Below are 22110 nucleotides of genomic sequence, written 5' to 3'. Positions count from 1 at the left end.
CCACAGATGATTGGCTGGATGTAAACCTGTGCACATATGCAGAGAGGAAAGGCAAGAAAGTTAGGGTCACTTATAAGTGACCTGAACTTTGCAAAACACACACACACACACACACACACACACACACACACACACACCCCTACTGCCTGAGGGGGGTAGAACAGTGATTCAACAAGTAGAGAACATCAGCCAGTTGCAGTGAGCACGCCTATAATCCCAGCAGCTTGGGAGGCTGAGGCAAGAGGATTGTGAGTTCAAAGTCAGCCTCAGCAAAAGTGAGGTGCTAAGCAACTCAGTGAGACCCTGTCTCTAAATAAAATACAAAATAGAGCTAGGGATGTGGCTCAGTGGTCGAATGCTCCCAAGTTCAATCCCTGATACAAAAAAAAAAAAAAAAAGAAGAAGAAGAAGAAGTAGAAAGCATCATCAAAGAGAAATTAGAAAATACAAACCAATGGACATTGTGGAACAAAAAAGCACACAGTGACTTGGAAATTTATTAGAGGGATTCAACAGTAGATTTTAGATAAAGGAAAACAGAATCAATTAACTTGAAGATAGAAATTTTTCAATCTAGAAAATAAAGAAAAATTAAAATCCTCAAAGAGTAGTTGGACAAAGTCAAATGCACCAGTATATGAGTCATGGCAGTGAGAGGAGAAGAAGAAAGGGCAGGAAAGTCGATTTGAAGAAATAATACCTAAAACTTCCCAATTTAATGAAAGATGTTAATTTATAATTCTAAGATGCTTAAAACCCAAGAAGCATATGCACAAACTGATACAGAGACAGAGAAGGACACTTCCTAATGATAAAAGGGTCAATTCTTCAGAAAAACATAAAAATAAAAACGCATATGCACCTGACAGAGCCCCCAAATACAAAAGGAAAAATGGTAGAATTGAAAGAAGAAAAGAAAGCTGAAAAATAATAGTTGGAGACTTAAATATTCCACTCCCAGTAATTGACAGAAGAACTAGACAAAAAATCAGCAAGGACCTAGGGGATTTAAATAACATTATCAATCAACTTGACCTAACTGAACTTTCTAGATAACTTCACCCAATGACAAAAGAGTGACTGTTCTTTTCAACATTCTCAGAGAGAATGGATACCCTATTTCACAAAACAATCTTGATCAATTTAAAAATAATGAAATAATAGAAAAGATATATTCAGACAACAGAAGAATTAAACAAGAATGTACAACAGAAATTTAGAAAATCCACAGACATAAATAATGACATATTTCTAAGTAATCCATTGGTCAAAAAATTTCAAAAGAAATTAGAAAATATTTTAACTACATGAGAACCAAAATACAATATTAAAATGAACGGATTACAGCTACAGCAGTACATACAGTGAAGTTTACAGCTTTAAGTATCAATATTAGAAATAAAGAAAGATCTCAAAATGAATAATGAGCTTCCACTGTAAGAAACTAAAAAAAAAGATTAAACACAAAATAAGCAAAAGAGAGATAGAGTAAATATCAGAGAGGAAATCAATGAAAGAGAAAACAGAACAAAAATGAACAAAATCAATTAAAAGATCAACAAAACTGACCAAGCTTTGGTGACAACAAAAAGAAAAATAAATAATAATAATATTAATAAGAGTAATAAGACAAATTACTAAAATCAAGAATGAAAGGAGAGGGCTGGGGTTGTGGCTCAGTGGTAGAGCGCTTGCCTCACATGTGTGGGGCACTGGGTTCCATCCTCAGCACCACATACATAAATAAAATAAAGATATTGTGTCCATCTACAACTAAAAAACTTTAAAAAAAAGAATGAAAGGAGAGATATAATTTTCAACCCCACCAAAATTAAAAGGCATAGACAGGAAATAATGTAGTTGCCTTTGTGGCAACAAATTAGGCAATTTAGATAAAATGAAAAATTCCTTTAAAGACTTAACTTACTAAAACCAATTCTACAAGAGATTTAAATATGAAAACAGACCAATAACAAGAAAAAAGATTAAATTCGTAATGTAAAATATTTCCACAATGAAAAGTCCAGGTCCAAATGGCTTCACTGATATATTTTATCAAATATTTAAAGAAGAAACAATTCCAATCATTTTCAATTTCTTTTTTTAAACACAGAAAGGAATACGAACCAATTCATTCTATAAAGTCAGTAATTACCTGGTACCAAAGCAAACAAAGACACTGTAATAAAACTATGGACTATGAAGATAGACACCAAAATCCTTCACAAAATATTAATAAACCGAGTCCAGAAACATATAAAACCAAATGAAGATTATCCCAAGAAGGAAAGATTGATTTATATTTGAAAATCAGTTAGTTTAATATATCATATTAATAGAATAAAGAACAAAAAACCACATTCTAATCTCAATAGATGCAGAGAAAAAGCATGTGACAAAATGTAGCATTCAATATGTTAAAAACTCTAAACAATCTGGGTGCTGTGAGGGAGGTCTGTAATCCCAGTGGCCTGAGAGGCAGAGGCAGGAGGAGTGCAAGTTCAAAGCCAGCCTCAGCAATTTAGAAAGGCCCTAAGAAGAAACTCGGTGAGACCCTGCCTCCAAATAAAAAAATAAAAAGGGCTGGGGATGTAGCTTAGTGGTTAAGTGCTCCTGGGTTTAATCACTAGTACCCAAAACAAAACAAAACAAAACAACACAAAGAAACACAAACAACAACAAAAAAAAAACCTCTACAAAAAAAAAAAAAAAAAGGAACTAGAAGGAAACTTCTTCAACCTAATAAAGGCCATCCATGAAAAATCTATTACTAAAATCATACTTTATGGCAAAAGGCAAAATTCTTTCCTTCTAAGATTGGAAAAAGCAGTAAATCTGCTCTTTTCACTTCTCACCAACCTTCTACTGGAGGTTCTAGTTAGGCTGAGCAGTTAAAGTTAGAAAGGAAGAAGTCCACATCTTGTTACAGATGATGAAATACTGTAATGTAGAAAATCCTAAGAAATCTACACACAAAACATGCCAACACAAATCCAGCAAGGTTGTAGGATACAAAATCAAAATACAAAAGTCAACTATGTTTCTATATATTAGCAATAAGCAATCAAAAAATACAATTAAGGCAACTCCATTCACAATAGCTTCAAAAAGAATAAAATATTTTGAAAGAACTTAGAGTATAACACTTTTATACAGAAAATTATAAAACATTACAGTAAGTGAAAGATGTATAAGAAATATACAAGATATAAAGAAATATGTCTATATAATATAAATATATGCTTCACATATAACATAAATATATAATATAAAAACATTCAATAAAATTTCCCAGCGTGGTGGCACATGCATGTAATCCCAGTGGCTCGGGAGGCTGAGGAAGGAGGATCGCGAGTTCAAAGCCAGCCTCAGCAAAAGCAAGGAGCCAAGCAACTCAGTGAGACCCTGTCTCTAAATAAAATACAATACAATAGGGCTGAGGATGGGGCTCAGTGTTTGAGTGTTCCTGAGTTCAATCCCCAGTACCCCCGCACCAAAACAATGCAATATAGTATATATATATATATATATATATATATATATATATATATATATAATATATATTATATACAAAAATTATAGACTGTATAACATAAATATATTCTTATGTAAAGAATATTCTTCATATACTATAAAGAATATGAAGAAACTACATAGCAAAATTTTTTAAAATAAGAACAAAATTTTTTTTAAAAAAGAAGATCTAAGTTTGAGGGCTTATATTCACCAATATAATTAACAAAACAATGATGATTAAAATAGTTGGGCACTGGCATAAGAACAAGCATAGATTAGTGGAAGGAAATTGAGAGTCTAAAATTATATCATTGCATTTTAGAGTCAATTGATCTTCTACAAAGGTGTCAAAAAACTTAATGGGGGGAAAGATAGTCTTTTCAACAATGGTGCTTGACAATTGTATACCCATAGGTGAAAGAATAAGTTTAGAACTTTACTCAAGATCATACAAAAAGTTAATTCAAAATGGACTCTAGTTCAAAATATAAAAGAGGATTTAAAAAAACTCTTAGAAGATAAAAGAGCCCTCTCAGGTGCTGACTTAGCCAAAGAGTTCCTAGATATAACACAAAGAGCACAATTCAAAAAGGAAAAACTGATGAACTAAACTTCAGATTTTAAAATTCTGGTCCTCAAAAGACACTGTGAAGAGAATTGAGAAGACAAGACACAGAATGAGAGAAATTTTTATTTGCAAACGTATATGAGAAATAACTTCTATCCAAAATATTTAAGTACCTATAACAATTCAACAATAAGAACAACCCAATGGCCCAGGTTTGTGGCTCAGTGGTAGAGCCCTTGCCTAACATGCATGAAGCACTGGGTTCGATCTCTGGCACCACATTAAAAAAATAAAGGCAAATAAAATAAAGGTACTGTGTCCATCTACAATTATAAATAAAAAAATAAAATAAGAACAATCCAATTTAAAAATAGGCAAAAGATTTTGACTAGACAATTCACCAAGGAAGATATATAAATAGACAAGAAACACATAAAATAATGGTCAACATCATTAGTTATTAAGTTAATACAAATCAAAACTACCATGAGACCCCATTACTTACCCACTAGAATGGTTATAATAAGTAAGAGAAAATGATAAATATTGGCAAGGATGTGAATAAACTGGAATCTTTGCACATATACTGTGAGAATGTAAAGCAGTTGGATAGTGTCTTATAAAGTTAAATATAAGCTTTGCATATAATCTGCTGATGTTTTGAAAATGCAAGAGAAAGATCACTTCAAAAATTAATGAACAATCACCTTTCAGACTATAATAAATAAATATATACATATTTATTACTCAAAATCATACACAAAGTTGATTCAAAATGGATTCTAGTTCAAAATATAAAAGAGGATAAAAAAACCTTTTAGAAGATAAAAGCTATAGATAGATAGATAGATGATAGATAGATAGATAGATAAGATAGATAGATATCTCCACTAAAATCTTTTCAAAATGCCAGACTTTACCATGGGAGCAGGAAGTGAGACTGCTCTGCCTTCCTAAATGGATTAATGTCATTATTAGAGAACTGGGTGAGTTAGGGTAATAGTGGACTTGTTATAAAAGTTAGTTTAGCCCCTCTTGTTCTCTTGTCTACTTGCATACTCTCTTGCCATGTGATACCTTCCACCAGATGACAATGTAGCAAGAAGGCCTCACCAGATGTAGTCCCTTGATCCTGGACTGCCCAGCCTCCAGAACTGTGAGCCAAATAAACTTCTATTATTTATAAATTATCTAGTCTGTGGTATTCTGTCATAGCATCAGAAAATGATTCCAACAAAAAGAAATTATAAACTTGTTTTTAAAGAGCTTCATAGAATAGTAGGGGAACAAATGGATTAGGTCAATCAAGGAAGACATGATGGAGAATACAAAGAGAGAAGGCAGCTTAGAAGACCAGTGCAAACGAAATTTGATTTCACTGGTTTAATATTTGACAAAATACAGCCTCCATTCATGTTCAAAACACTAGAAAAACTATGGACAGTAGGAACATACCTCAATATTGTAAAAGCTTATATGTTAAACCCAAGGCCAACATCACTCTAAATGGAGGAAAATTGAAAGCATTCCCTCTAAAAACTGGAACAAGACAAGGATGCCCTCTTTCACCACTTCTATTCAACCTAGTCCTTGAAACCTTAGCCAGAGCAATTAGGCAAAAGAAAGAAATTAAAGGGATACAAATAGGAAAAGAAGAACTTGAACTATCCCTATTTGCCCATGACAAATTCTACATCTAGAAGACTCAAAGAACCCCAACAGAAAACTTCTAGAGCTCATAAATGAATTCAGCAAAGTAGCAAGATAAAAATTAACACCCATAAATCAACTGCATCCATGTACATACATGATGAATGAACTGAAAGAGAAATTAGGAAAACTATCCCATTCATAATAATCTCAAAAAATAAAATACTTGGGAAACAATCTAACAAAAGAAGTGAAAGACCTCTACAACGAAAACTACAGAACATTAAAGAAAGAAATTGAAGAAAACCTTGGAAGTTGGAAAGATCTCCCATGTTCTTGGATAGGCAGAATTAATATTGTCAAAATGGCCATATTACCAAAAGTGTTATACAGATTTAATGCAATTCCTATTAAAATATCAATGACATTCTTCATAATAATAGAAAAAGTAGTCATGAAATTCACTTGGAAAAACAAGAGACCCAGATTAGCCAAAACAATCCTTAGCAAGGAAAGTGAAGCAGGAGGCATCACAATACCAGACCTTAAATTATACTACAGAAGTATAGTAACAAAAATGGCATGATATTGGCACCAAAACAGATATGTAGATCAATGGTACAGAATAGAAGACACAGAGGCAAACCCACATAAACACAGTTATCTGATACTAGACAAAGGTACCATAAACATACATTGGAGAAAAGAGTCTCTTCAACAAATGGTGCTGGGAAAACTGGAAATTCACATGTAGCCAAATGAAATTAAACCCCTATCTCCCATCATGCACAAAACTCAACTCAAAGTAGATAAAGGACCTAGACATTAGACCAGAGGCATTGCACCTACTAAAAGAAAATGTAGGCCCAACACTCCATCATGTCGGCTTAGGAACTGACTTCCTCAACAAGACTCCTAAAGTGCAAGGAGTGAAATCAAGTATTAATAAATGGGATAGTATCAAACTAAAAAGCTTCTTCACAGCAAAAGAAACAATCAAGAACGTGAAGAGAGAGCCTACAGAATGGGAGAAAATTTTTGCCACCTGCACCTTAGATAGAGTGTTAATCTCCAGGATACATAAGGAACTCAAAAAGCTTAACACCAAAAGAACAAATAACCCAATGAATAAATGGGCAAAGAGGAACTGAATAGCATGTCATAGAAGAAGAAACACAAATGGCCAACAAATATAGAAAAAATGTTCAACATCTCTAGCAATTAGACAAATGCAAATTAAAACTACGCTGAGATTCTATCTCACTCCAGTCAGAATGGCCGTTATCAAGAATACAAGCAACAATAAATGTTGGTGAGGCTGTGGAGGGGGAAAAGGTACACTCATACATTGCTGGTGGGATTGCAAATTGGTGCAACCACTCTGGAAAGCAGTACAGAGATTCCTCAGAAAACTTAGAATGGAGCCACCATTTGACCCAGTTATCCCACTCCTTGGTATATTCCCAAAGGACTGAAAATCAGCATACTACAGTGACACAGTCACATCAATGTTTATAGCAGCTCAATTCACAATAGCTAAGCTATGGAACCAACCTAGATGCCCTTCAACAGATGAATGGATAAAGAAAATGTGGCATATATATACACAATGGAATATTTCTCAGCCATAAAGAATAATAAATTCACTGGCTTGGGAGGGAATTTCTGTCTAGGGTTATCATGGAACCCTGTGGAGAAGCTGGACATTGAAAATGAGTAGGACATTATTCTTGACACATATTTACAGCCTAATACTGTTGCATATATAAAAAATGCTCAGCCGTATACCAGAAGACAGAAGGGCAGTGGTTTTAATGAACGATGGGCCGGCTTCTTCTTGGCTCTTGGTTCTAGTCAGGCACACTCCGTTAGGGTGGCTGGTGTCTGAAGTTCCATCTCTTTCATCCTCAGGACCCCATGGAGAATCCCTTGGAGTTTTCAGTCTCTTCTCCTTTCTACTTTTCTATTGGCTACATTTCCTCCTCTTGCAAAACTTTCAAGACAATAGTTTCTTTGGACTGTGTGAAAAGGTTGTTTGGCATCTACTTCTGATCTAGAGCAGCTCTATTTTGTGCTCCTTCTTTGATACATGCATCAGTTGATGTCAACGCTTTGTACTGACCTTTCAATCCTCTCTTTCCCAATCTTGACACTTAGGAGAGTTTCGGGAGTACATCAAAGTTAGTGGAGAAGTGGGAGGCTGGAAAGAGTCCTTTTTTTTTTTTCTTTGAATCAGTAATTTTTCTTATTTGTTCTAATTAGTCCTATTTTCCCCTAATACATTTTGCAGAAAAGGTTCCTTATAAGAGACAAACATTAATTTGATCAACATCAACCTTGGAACTCACTGGTACCTGGTGTCGTAATAACCTTCCCTTGGCTTTAAATGTATTTATTCATTTTTTTATTTATTTGCATGATTAGCCTTACCCTTCTTCCCCCACCTCTTCCCCGTTCCTCTCTATTTCATGCTCTTGGCAATAGAAACATCTCACTTTTAACTTTTTAAAATATTTTTTCAGTTGTTAATGGACCTTTATTTTACTTACTTCTGTGTGGTGCTGAGAATCTAACCCCGTGCCTCACACATACAAGGCAAGTGCTCCACCACTAAGTGACAACCCCAGCCCTCACTTTTATTATTATTTTTTAACTATTTAAATAGAACTATAACTACATTTCTTCCTTCTATTTATTTATTTTGTTTCCCCATGAACGAAATTTCCACTAACAGTTAACTTTTTACTCTCCTTTTCAATAAATTAATATAGTTGATGTATAGCCATGATCTAGAAGCAAAAACCACGGGGCCTAACTCATGACCCAGCATGAAGGTAGAACTGTCACGTGTTCTAGAAAGGACAGATGGATGAAATACTGATAGATTTAAATATTTTATGGTTCTTATTTATATTTGTACGTGAATGTACATATACAGACACATACTGTTTGTAAGCATTTGGGAAGTTAATTTAAGAAGTTAAGTCCTGGGTTTCTAAAAGTCCCACACTGGGGATGGTCACTTTGGTTGACTGGATGTTGTGTGAATGTTACTTGACACATTTGAGGTGTTCCTGACTTCTCACTTCATGAAGAGAGACTTCTGTGGAAAAGGTCAAGCTTGTTGCAGAAGCTCTCTTGGGTTTCCAAGGCCCAGAGATCTCTGTGGTGAGGTTCGGTTACACCCCACTGTCGGGTCAGCAAGAAGGTGCTGCGTTTATGGAGGTAAAGGCCCTGAAGGGACAGAGCTAACATTTCACCTCCCAGCACAGGGAGGTAACCCCTTTGCCCTTCCTCTGCCTTTGGCTGACTCATTCTATTCCCACTCTCTGAAAAGACTGGCCTTTCTTTCTTCTCCAGCACAATTTACCTGCCTAGGGCAGATGAATGGCATCCTGGAAGTATCTTGTATCATCTAAACCTAATTTAACTTGCAAAAGAAGCTCACACGATAAGGTAAGCACACAGGAAGCACAGAATGAATCCCTTCTTGTTGGGCCTCAGTCTCCATATCTGTGGAAAGGAGGGACTTGAAAATTAAATGAACTTTTGGTCCCATCTTGCTTTGGCATTCCATAGTTCGACAGATCTATAAATTGCTAATTATATGAAACTGGTATTCCCAGGAGTGAGACTCCTAGTTCATTCCACAAACAAGCCATGGTTTATAGCAGCGAGAGCCAAAGGAGGAGACTGATACTTGATGAGGACGACTCTTTGTGGATTTAGGATTGATCAATTACCTTTAAAAGAACTGTGGCTTCTCTGCTTTTTGTTAGATTTTTCTCTGACCTTCTACCATATAGAATGTAATATCATTTTATGGTAGTTAAGTACTGGAACAAACACCCCAGAATGTTTTATTGATTTTTTTGTTACCCGAAAATATGGTTTTTCCGATATGTAATTATTAAAATTTTATTTAGAGACAAGGTTATCAGAACATTTCTAGAGGAAGAAAAAGGCAAGAGTCCCGACTTAGTTCATTCTCTGTTGCTGTAACAAAACACGACAGATTGGGAAATTTATAAAGAAAAAAAGTTTATCTAGCTCACAGTTCTGAAGACTGGAAGTTCACAATCTAACAAGTGTCTTGCGTTGTGTCATGACATGGTGGAAAAGTAGAAAGGCAAATGGATGAATGTAGAAGTGATAAAACAGGAGGGGAACCCCTTGTTTTATCACAACTTGCTCTCAACTAACATAATTGAGGCCTGCAATCCCTTCATGAGGGCAGACCCTTGTGTCCCAAGCATCTCTTAAAGATCCCACCATCTGTCAACACTATTACACTGGCGATCAAATTTCAACATGAGTTGGGAGGGGAAAAACCACATCTAAACCACAGCAAATACAAACCTTGGTACAGGAATAGCTCTCCAAGCACCTTTCATTTCCCATAACAATCTATTGATTCAATGCTTATTTTTTTTTATAATTCAGATGCAGCCACTTCAACCTACAGGTGGACTTGAATATCCATATAACTACGGCTATTTCAAGCTGGTTTTCTTACTAATTACCAGGAATATACCAACAATGGAGTAAGGAATTGCTCCATCATGATGTAGAGTCTTTAAGAATGGACAATGAGTAACGGTTTTACTGTCCTCATACCATCTAGAGAGAGGCTCAGAAGATTCATTGTATACAGAAAACCAATATGGATCTTTTCACAGCCTCAAAACCCCACTGCTGAGGATACTAAGGAGATCTATGAGAAGTCCATTGGGATTAAGAATTCAGCTATAACTAATTTTCATCCAAAAATCTGGCCACTGCTTACCACGTTCTCTCTCACTGAACATCTAGCTCTGCCTTGACAGTGTATTTTCCATACATGGGCCACGCCACAGGGATCCTATTATAATTTGACCATTGAATGGGTCACGTTACTTCCTGGCTCAAAGCTCTGTCACGGCTCTCCCCTTGAACTCAGAATAAAAACTCCTAGTTAGGCATGGTAGCACATACCTATAATCCTAGTGACTTGGGAGGCTGAGGCAGGAGGTTCATAGGTTTAAGGAGGCTAGCCTCAGCAACAGTGAGACCCTGATCTCCAAAAGAAAGAAAGAAAAGAACAGGGAAATTCTGGGGATGTAGCTCAGTGGTAAAGTGTCCCTGGGTTCAATCCCCAGTACCCAGCCCCCCCAAAAAAAATCATTAGAGTAGCCCACAAGGTCCTCCATAATTGGTCTTACCTTATCTGTCACCTTTCTGATATCATCTCCACCTACTCTGTCCATCACTCACTCCCCCATTCCCTTACACTGACCTCAATGCCGGTCCTTACTATAAGGCCTTGAAGTGGCTGTCCCTGATGGTTGAGGTGCCTTTCCAAATCCTAGCTACTTCACAGTTTTGCTCAGACCTACCTTCTCTATAAGACCCGATTCTCCGATTTGAAATGCCAATTGTACTCCCATTCCACACACCTGCTTGTCCTACTCTTTTTCTATGGCTTCCATGACATTTCTTACCCACTAGCATCATACATAATTCGCTTCAATGCAATATAAAGTATTTCACAATTTATCTTAGTCACTTAGAGCAGAGCTTAGCACCCAGGAGACACTTAGTAAATATTTATCAAATGAATAAATGAATAATGTCTCAACCTTACTGAGTATCCCCAGTGAACCAGCCACTACGCTAACATCTCATATGATTATCTCTTTTAAACTTCACAAGGCAAGGGACAAGCATTTTCCTCATTTTATAGATAAAGAAATTCAGAGGTTAGCTAGCTTATCTAAAGTTTATGCCTCAATGCAAGTAAGCATAGTTCTATCTGATTCCAAAGGCCATCCACATTCCATTATGTTATAATGTCCGAAAATGGATATGTAGAAAATCAACACTAACCTAATGTTAATATCCAAGGTCAGGTCACAAAAATGTCCACAAGGCAGATTTCTTTGGTAACCTTTTGAAACCATATTGAAGTAGGACATGGAACAAATTTTCAGGTCCCCGTCGGCCCCTGATGTGTTCAGTGGTATTTTTTGCGTGAATCAGAATGAGTTTGAATGTCAGCATAGTCTTTGCAAACTCTCGTAGTTTCAAAAGAGGTTGTTACCTGGGCAGCACCTAATGGGGACTGGTAAGTGGAACATGAGTGTTAGTGAAGGGCCTGATTTAAAGTTAGGGAGCCCTGGGAAAGCCACTCAAGCCTTAGTGTTCTCATCCCCAAAATGGTGTTTCTTAAGAATTCCTCGCACATCTGTTCACTGATACTAAATGAGTTAGAATCGATAGTCATAGGCTTGGCATTTATAAACACCCCTAGGATTTTCTTCTTTGGCATTTGTGTCTTTCCATCCATTGTTCCCTGCTCTAAATCTTGGTTATATCAGTGCTCAATGGCTTTCCCCCAAGAACGCTGTATAAAAAGAAGCACGTTCCAAAACTATATATCAATGCTTCCAGAAAAATCTGGCACCTGGATGCAAATCTGGTGCACTTTGAGCAAAGGTGGGAGGATCCCTTGAACTAGGAGTTTAAGACCAGCCTGAGCAACATATGGAGACTCTGTCTCAAAAGAAAGAAAGAGAAAAAAAAAGTCTGGTGGCAGAGTGTGGTCAGAGGCAGCTGCTGACTATAACTGGTGTCAGGTACCTGTGGAAAGGGCAGGCCCTTGGGTGAAATGAGGTTTGGATCAGAAATCTGTTCCATTTTACAGTAATGAGGAAAAGTCATTTAATCTTCAATTTTCTCATTTGTTAAATGAGGATGATAATTTCTACTTCTCTGAATTGCCTTAAAGACTCAGTGAAAAGGATGAAAATGCCAAATTGCCTCATGTGGGCTGAATTTTAATCTGTTGAGAATGAGAAACTTAGATGTCTACCATTACCACAGAGGGCTGAGGGGTAACTCCCAATCTTCCCAGCCTCCAAGAACTCTGTGGGGTTGTTCTCTGCTTTTAAAAGTTCATTCCTACTTATTAAGTACAGCAGAATGTTCCTTTAATGACTTCCCACTTAATTTCTGATCCAGCTTACTCAGAAGAATGGAAGGCACCTTGCTTCTACAAGGCCACATTCTCTGAACAGCAGTCTGTTCCCTCTTGGGTCCTTATACTACTGAATTAGGAAAGAGGTTTTAAGGTTACACACTGGGCTGTCTGGATTTATATGCAGACTTCTTAAAGCAGTGCCTCTGAGCTTTGTTGGGTCATGGAAATATCTTAAGAAGGCAATGAAAGTGACAGTCCCTCTCTCCAGAAAAATTCTCATCTACACCTAATTTTGCACATAATTTCAGACCATGCAACACTCCTGAAATCCACTCATGGACAGAGGTTAAGTAGTATCCTTGCCTAACAGTGAAAAGTGGTCATGAATAACATTGCTCCTTCAACCTCTGATAATATTTGTTGATTATTAGTATAAAACAATAATCTTGCCATTCTTAGAGATTTTGTGCTCTATTTACCATAGGTGTTTTTTTGTTGTTGTTGTTGTTGTTTGTTTGTTTTTCCTGTGATCAAGAGAAAAGATATTTAGAGTGGGGTTTCCAGAATTTATTTTATAACCCGTGGCTCCGAATACAGTTAATAACCAATCTGTTGTACAATCACATTGACACCAAGCAAGCCATTGTTCCTAAGACTCACTAAGGTCAGCCAAGCCCTGAGCTCTTATAAATCTCCATAGTTTCCACTTTAACACTGGGCATCTAACTACAGAGCAGAGGATAAAAATAGACCAAGACCAAGCTGAGTGCTTATATCCACTCCACTCCACAGAAGTGCATTTCCATCTCTGGGGGCCTTAATCGACAGCACTGTTCAAAATCTAAAGGGATATTTCACTGAGCAAGGAAAAAAAATCATTTCATTTTGAACAAACTTAAATACTGCCTAAAGGAATTATGAAGACTTAAAGTTTCAAAGAACATTATCTGCACCTGTTAGTTTTGTGCCTAAAAAAAGAAAGACAAAAATACCTTCAGAATTAGGTTGGCCTTTTAGGTTGCATGATACAAAGGAAAAAAGACATCATTGGTATATTCTTCTCTTACTTGCTTCTAGCTCAACATGTTTCTACCAAGAAAACAGTTGTTCAAACATAGCAAGCCATTAATGAATACCCACCTACCTATGTAAATATACACACAGTAGGAAGGAGCAAGATAGAACGTTGAATACAAGAAATGATTATAGTTTAATTTCCTATAGAAAGTTTATTGTCTAAGACTATTTATACCTAAAATGGCTAAGTCTTTCTAAGACTCTATAGAGCAAATGATTTCTGAGTATACTCAATCCTTTATGTATTACAAATAGAATCTTTTGTGTAATACATCAGGTTATGAACAAATATGAATATTACACACGTGGTTAAATATAGGACATATCAAATTAAAATAATTTAAAAATAAAATATAAATGTAAAGCTGAAGAAGTAAGTATCACTTAAAAATAGAAGTTCATGCTGGTCGTGGTGGCTCACACCTGTAATCCCAGCAGTTTGGGAGACTGAGGCAGGAGGATTGTAAGTTCAAGAACAGTCTCAATAACTTTGTGAGAGCCTCAGCAACATAGCAAGACCCTGTCTCAAAATAAAAAATAAAAATGGTTGGCGCGCGCGCACGCGCGCGCGCGCACACACACACACACACACACACACACCACATAAAAAAAAGAAAGAAAAAAGGAAAAGAAGACAAAAAGAAAATATAAAAATACAAGCTTACAAAATTCTACAGATTCTTCCACATTGGCAAAATGAAATAACTACACAAAAAGTTATATGCTAACAACTGCATGATAACAAAAACACCCATCTTCTATAGACCTAGCACAGACAGTCCAAGAAAATGGATATTGAGGATGCAAATCCTCCTCCATTACAAGACAGCTGCTTTCCTAATTGAGGTTCTTGAACGGTATCTATGGAACATTTTTCAGGAGAACAAAATGATACTGTCACATACACATGGTGTTAATTCCTCCCAACCTTTCTTTGGAAGGCAGTTCCTCTGAAGCAAGTGCTAAAAGAAATGAATTCACCTCAGCAACAATATTTCCATATTTCCAGCCAACATGAGATCCTTATGAATACCCCACAGCAGACCATGACCTATGAAAGTGAGACTGCAAAACGATCCTGCTCCATTTTAAATGGAATTTCAGTAGGTTGCCATCATACATTCCAGGTAAACCCCAGAAGGCTCTGGCTCTGTTACTGAACTTAGCAGACGCTCCCAGGAGGCCACGGTCACTGACCAAAGGACAGCTGTAGATCACGTGCTGCTCAAACCCAACAGGAATTTAAGAATTTCTGTTCTTGGAAAAACTTCTTCATGTCTACTCATACAAATCACTCTATTATTTCATCAAAAACTTTAGATGTCCAGAGATAAGCCCCTTTTCCAGTTGCTTTACCAGATATTTTATGGATTTAAATTTTGGAAGACTTAAAATGATATCGTATTTATAACAAAAAAATGCCACTATGCCCCATGCTTTGGAGAAGAGGATTAGAGGCAGCAGGTGGCTACTGACCACATAGTCTAGAAATGTCTATGCTTTTGGAGATCAGCAATTCTTTTTGTAGGCTAAAGATAGACTTTCAATTTAAAAAAAAAAATCACATGTATCTTGCAAGTGTTTTTTTTTTAACATCTCTATAAAGTATTTTATTCTGAATACTGAGAAAATAAAAGTGCTTTGGATTTAGAAAACAACATTCATTGGTCTGGACCAACAGACACAGAGAAGCCAAATGCAAAATTAACAAGAAAGAACATTTCTCCCAGGGCTGCTGCTGCTGCATAGCGTCATAGCAACTAACCTCTTTCTTTGGGTGACTGCAGATGGAACTTTCTTCTCTGCTATCAGACTACTGGTGAGTTTGCTGTTCACATCAGTAGGAATGAAACATCTCACTCTTACCTAAAGGATCTCAGTTGCTTGTTGACCCCAGAAAACCAGCCTTTGCTCCCACCCCAGGTAAAGAGCTCCAACCAAGGGTTTTTGGATACAACAGCCCACGTTGACCTTAACTTTATTGTTTCCAAAGAAATGAGATCTTGGGGTTGCTCTGCAGACCAGATCTGCATCTAAACTCCAATTTTCCTAAAATCCTAAAGTAACTCGTTCTAGTTATCTGTAGTCTGCCACATTGTTGGGTCAATAAATCTAATTTTGTTACAATACAGGTTTGGTTCTATTGGTCTTAGGTTGACTGAGATAAGGCCAAGTTTTTTGTTTAATAAAATGCTAAAGAAAACATTTTCTGCTTGAATAATAGCTCAGAATTTTGATTATTGGCTTTCTGAGGCTGAAAAAATAGAATCCATCTCTGCCATCATTTAGCCCTCTGTGACCTGTGAATTTTAACTTCTACCCTGGGGGCCTCTCATCTAAGCAAAAAACCTTCTGAAAGCCAGGAGACCTGCTGTGAGTGTTGAAATGATATTTTCTGGCTCTGCGGCTGCTAAAGTAACTTGTGGCAAAATGTCCCTGCTTCTAGAAATATCACAGCAGGAATCGCAAGTGAGACTCGCCAAGAGAACTAGGAACCTCTCTGTGAATCCCAAAGAGACAATCATGGGCAATAGGTATAGACACAGGTCTCAGGTGTCTATACCTGTATCTCAGGTGTCTATACTCCCCAAACCTATTCTTTCTCCACACCTGGTTTAAAGGTAGAGCTGCCACATTGAAGGAGCCAGGAAAAGTGATTTGGGAGGACCAAGACCTACCCGTGGGAGTAGCCATAATCGTAGGCTGAGGCTGCCTTCCGACTGACTTGGGAGTCCAGGGAGAACTGCGAGCTTCCAAGATGGGAGGCCTGCGAGGCTTGCTGCAGGTAGGAGGAGGCCGACGCCTGGATGGAGGCCTGCGACTCCTGGCGGTGAGCCGCCGAGGACCGACTGCTGTAGGCGGTGGAGCCGTGGGTGTAGATGGCCGAGCGCTTCTTCTCCTGCTGGTACTGGCTCATGGTGGTGCGAAGGTCCTTGTTGCGGTAGCTGAGATCATAGTGCTGGTGGGACCTCTGATAGAAAGGTAACGACATCATGGGCCCTTGAGGGGAGCAGGCAGCCTACAAGAGGACAGCGGTTCTTGAGTCAATTATTAAGGAACACAGGCCAGAGGACAAGTCCTCCAAACCAACGTGAAAGAATGCATGCATTCATCTTTCCAAGGGGTAAATGGGAAAGGATGTGAGGTTCAGTCTAACGGGTTACTCAGTGAACTCCCTCCCACATAACCTATATGTCCCTTCCTGTCCTGTGACTTCTTTTGTTCTTTATATTTAGGAGGGCTTAGCAGGGTTTCTTGACCCTTACTGTTGTGCTTTTTCCTTTGGGCCCTCTGTCATGAACATTTCTAACTTTTTTTTTTTTGCATTTCATTCTGATAGGGGCTTCATTTGGGATCATATGTAATGATGGAGTGCAATGTGATATTCACTCAACAAATAATTAGTGAGCACCCACTATGGGCCTGGAATTTTTCTAGCACAAGAAATACAGAGGTGAACAAAGACAAACCAAAAGCAAAATCTCTGCTGTAATAACCTACTCCAGAATGGTATATACCTTTTTTAAAAGAATGTTTTTATTAGTGCATTATAGTTATACATAATAGTGGGGTTCATTTTGACACAATCATACATGCACGGAATGTAATTTGCTCTATTTTAGTCCCCAGGTACTTCCTCTTTCCCTCCCCTCCTCCCACCCTATTTCCCTTCTCTACTTGTCTTCCTTCCATCTCTTTATTTATTGTTTTTAATCGGTGTTTTAAAGATACACATAGGTGGACCTCACTGTGGTGTATCTTACATATACATAGCATAAGGTTAATTTCATCCTGCAGTTCCTCCCTTTTCCGAATCCTTCTCTCTCCTCCTCAATCCCCTTCATCTACTCCACTGATCTCCCTTCTATTTTCATGGAATTCACCCTCCTGCTCTTCCCCTCTTGTTTTGCTCTAGCTTTTCCATGGGAGAAAAAATAATTGACCTTTGACTTTCTGAGTCTGGTTTATTTCATCTGCATGCTCTTCTCCAGTTTCATCCATTTACTAGCAAATGCCATGATTTTTTTCTTCTTTATGGCTGAGTAAAACACCACTGTGAATAAACAGCACGTTTTCTTTATCTGTTCGTCTGTTGGTAGGCACTGGAGCTGGTTCCATAACTTAACTATTATGAATTGTGTTGCTATAAATATTGATATTCTCGGATCACTATAATGTGCTGATTTTAGTTCTTTTGGGTAAATTTTTTTATCCAAATTTCTTTTGGGTAAATCTTATAAGATTTAAAATCTTATTCCAAGGAGTAGGGTAACTGGAGTAGTTAGTTAGACCTGTATATTCTATTGTAAGAGATAGTCATGAAAATTAATGAGGTATATTAGCATGTGCTAAGTATGATAGAGGAAAAATCAAGCAAGAAAGAAGGATAGATGCAGTTTTAAATAGCCCCATCAGGGATGGCTTTGCTGGAAGGTGACATCTGAGCATGAGAGTATCTGGGGGAGGAGTGCTCTAGATAAAATACCAGTGCAGAGGCTCTGAGGAAGGGGCACTAATCATGCTCCAGCCAGAGAGGCAGGGGGTGTGGGAGGAGGGAGAGGCAAAGATGGTGTCCTAGAGATGAGGGGCAGGCAGGGGGAAGGGCAGATAGTGTAGGGTACTATAGGCGACAGTAAGGACTTGCTCTTTTATTCTGAGAGACTGAGAAGCCATTGGAAGGCTCTGAGCTGAGAATGACTCTTGGTGTCCCTATAAGAAAAGGAAATTGGGACGCATTATCTGTACATATAACAGTGGGACGACCATGTGGAAACAAAGGGAGGAGAGGAGGGCAATCGACAAACCAAAGAGGGGCCTCAGAGAAAACCAACCCTTGCATCTTGGATTTCTAGCCTCCACCATTGTAAGAAAAGAAGTCTCTGTTGGGTAAGCCCTCCAGTCTGTGGTACTTTGCTATGGTGGCCCTAGCACACAACACAAAGGTCACTGCAATATCCAAGGTAGCAATGACAGCGGTAGTGGTGAAAATGTGACAAGTGGTCAGACGGTGCACAGTTTTGGAAGATAGAACAAATAACATTCGGTGGAAGTTCTGAATTAGAGTGTGAAGAGAGATGATACCAAGGGTTTTGCCTGAGTAACTGGAAGACTGAGGTTGTTATGACGGAGATGGGGAGGATAAGAAAGCCTTGGTTTGAGTTGGAAGAACACAAGGTTGGTTTGAGACAGTCTGCATCTGAGATGCTTGCTAGACCTTTAAGAGGAGACCTAAAATTGGAAGCTGGATATGTGATTCTGGAGTTCAGGGAGTAGACCAGTATAAAAACCTGCATTAGAGAGCAAACAGCATGTCGGTGGTACTGAAAGACCAAACAAACAAAAAGAAAGATGAGAACAAACGTAAATGGAAAAGTAGGAGCTAGGACTGAGCCCTGGAGTTAGGGCACTGTTACTCACAAGCTCTGTCAAATCTTAGGAACACTTCAAAAGGGTATATCAGAAAAAGTATTTGCTTTACAAGGAATATGAAGGCTTCCAGCCTTCCTACATGAAGAAGGAAGAGAGACATTCCTCAGGATGGCAGTTGGCATTGTGAACTAGTTACCATTATACTGAAAATCAAAGATGGAGTTAGCTTAGCATTGGGAGGGGAGACTTCACATTACATTAGCTTTCTTGAATAATCTGTTCACTGTTAGGAGATTTATCAGCTGCACGGACAACATAACAGTTTTATAGAAGTCTCCCCTCCTAGTTTTTTAAACGCTTTTATATATCGTTTTAAATGTTGTTTTAAAATCTTATAAGAAGCTGGGTGCATTGGCAAATACTTGTAATCCCAGCAGCTCTGGAGGCTGAGGCAGGAGGATCGTGAGTTCAAAGCCAGCCTCAGCAAAAGTAAGGTGCTAAGCAACTCAGTGAGACCCTGTCTCTAATAAAATACAAAATAGGGCTAGGAATGTGGCTCAGTGGTTGAGTGTTCCTGAATTCAATACCCAGTCCAAAAAAAAAAAATCTTATAAGAAAATCAGTTTTGGAGTAATCAGTTTTTTCCAAAACTTTTTTTTCTTAAAAACCTGAAGGAGTAAAACCTTCTGAAGTTGCTATATTTTTGCCATATTTAATAATACTTTCAATTTAAGCTATTTTAAAAGTCAGTATGTATTCCCTAGAGAAGAAAATCTAGCAAACTTCACTCCAGAAATATGTATCTTAGGTCTCAAGGAAGATATCAGTCTACATGGCATTTCCTAAGAGAAAAAAATAGCTACTAACAAGCAACTCTGCTTCAACCCTTAAATAGATTGCTCTTTTCTGTTCTTAAATATACAGAATAAAATTGTCATAGATAATTAATAATTATTATATGAATTTTTATAATACAAAAGATTAGAATAAATATAGAATTATGTCAGGCAGTTACAAAGATATTAGATATGTTTCTATAACAATACATACCACACTATCACATGTCAAATACTGTCTGAATGATCTACAAATAAATAACAAAGGGTTTTCCACTTATCATAAGCTAAAGTCACTACCCAGATGATTTTAAATAATTTTCACAAAATAAAATCTTTAATCTTACCCCAATTCTATTTTCCTCTCTGTTTTTATTTCTCCCAGTGTATTTATTTTTAATAATATTTAATATTCCATGCACATGGATCACGCATTACAAGTAAACAGGGCTTGACGTTAAGTCAACAGAACTGGTTGACCTCTGGAACGAAGGTATAATTTCCTCCTCTTCATCAAGTAGACAAGGATTATCCCCACCACTGGACAACTAGAGTTTGTTGGCAGGACAAATGGTTTTGTTGTCTTCTGTTCCTTTAAAACTTAAATTTTATTTTCAGAAACAATTTGGTAATTTAGGAAGAAATACAAACTCCATAGTTGGAATCTTCATGTGATACTTTTAGATAGGCAGGCATTCAAGGTTGAAATCTGATTAAAATTATTCCCAGAAGTTGTTAACTTCAGGATCATTCTGTGGGGAATCGGTGCTGCCTCTGAAATCTGAGTTAATCATTTTCAAGTTAGGAGAACCATGGTGCACACAGACACACACTGATGGCATTGTCAGAGTAAAAAAATCACTGTATCATAAACTAGTAACCTCAGCGTTAATTTGCCTCCTTTTGGCCCAGTTTATCATCAGAGAAAGGAAAGCACAGGATTTCCTGCCCCTCGTCCATTCCAGATTTCAACCAAACTGCTGAATTATAACGTGGAAAGAGTAGTCAGAGTTGAATCTGAGACAAACATGATCTTATAGCTCTAGGAATGGCAGCTCAATTTAAAAAGAATACAATGATCTGAGAAAATAACCCTGCCAGCTCAGCTGGCTCCCTGCTGTTCTAGTTCCCAGATTCCTATTTCTCTGCTATTCTGAAATCTCTGTGAGAAAACTGCTGAGCTGAGAGGCGAGCAAGAAGCTACACACTGCAGTGCTGATGAGCACATAAGCGCTCAAGTGCATTTTCTCTGCCTGGCTGTCACACTTACCAGTTTCCAAAGGAGTAATGGTGGGGGAAATGTTCTGATGTGGCCGAGGAGCTGGAGGAGAGAATGAAAACCCCACTCTAGGTTGAATCCAAGAAAAAGTTCAGAGGCAGGGCTAAAGGCAGGACCCTGGGGGCCAGTTCAAAAATAATGCATGTGGTCAGGCAGCAGAATGTCAGGGCCCCACAGCCAGCCTTTTATGGCCAAGAAGGCAGATAAATATAGCAGCAAATGGGGAGGGTAGTCCCAGACCCAGAGGAGGAGAGGCACAGGCAGGTAGCTGCCTTCCTAATGTGATTATATTAGTGCGGACAACGGTCTGGTCTGATTAGACAAACATGGGGTTTTTATTTGGCTATAAGAGCTGTGTTCAATATCACTGTAACCCAGCATATTTGAAAGTATAATGGAAAGAGTGGTTTGTGTGGAGAGCTAAAAATAGGTGTAGTAATCTGATTCTCAAAATGGACTTCATGGAATTTTAATGCCAAGATATGATTCTGGGTGTGCTGTTAATAACAGGTGTACAATACACTTAAAAGATACAGAGTGAAAGGGAAAATTGGAGGCTAACTGGAGGCAAAGCAAGAAATGGGTCGTGCGTGGTGGCAGTTTGGGCCTCATGATACAGTCACCGTTTCTCTCATTTCAGGAAAATTTGCAAAGTAAGTCAGAGCTCTGGTCTGGTTATTTGTCTCCTGGATCATTAACGAAAGCCTTTGGGGAAGAAACTCAATGTTTTGTCTTTCCTAAACTCAGAGAAAGACCAAAGAAATTCTGTTTTTGAGTCAGTGGAGCTAAAGAGGAGGTGGCTTTGGTAGAGCCTGCACTGTGGATGCTCCTCAGATGCAAGTTCCAGGCCCTTCAT

The 22110-nt window shown here is 37.9% G+C and overlaps 1 protein-coding gene across 1 annotated transcript in view; it reads right to left on the bottom strand.

Annotated features, from left to right (window-relative positions):
• Positions 1–21416, bottom strand: part of MYOM1 (myomesin 1) — a 129932-nt gene extending 108516 nt beyond the window's left edge. The window contains exons 1-2 of the mRNA XM_081263340.1: positions 21246–21416; positions 16448–16788 (exon numbers count right to left, since the gene is read on the bottom strand). Coding sequence (XP_081119466.1) covers positions 16448–16764 — 317 coding nt within the window. The 5' untranslated portion in view covers positions 16765–16788; positions 21246–21416. The remainder of the gene's footprint in view (positions 1–16447; positions 16789–21245) is intronic.
• Between the last annotated feature and the right edge of the window lie 694 nt (positions 21417–22110).

The sequence above is a fragment of the Spermophilus citellus genome (assembly GCF_964194105.1).
Source record: "Spermophilus citellus genome assembly, chromosome: 12".
NCBI lineage: Eukaryota > Metazoa > Chordata > Mammalia > Rodentia > Sciuridae > Spermophilus > Spermophilus citellus.
The sequence above is the reverse complement of the archived record's forward strand: the minus strand, read 5'-3'. Positions and strand labels throughout refer to the sequence as shown.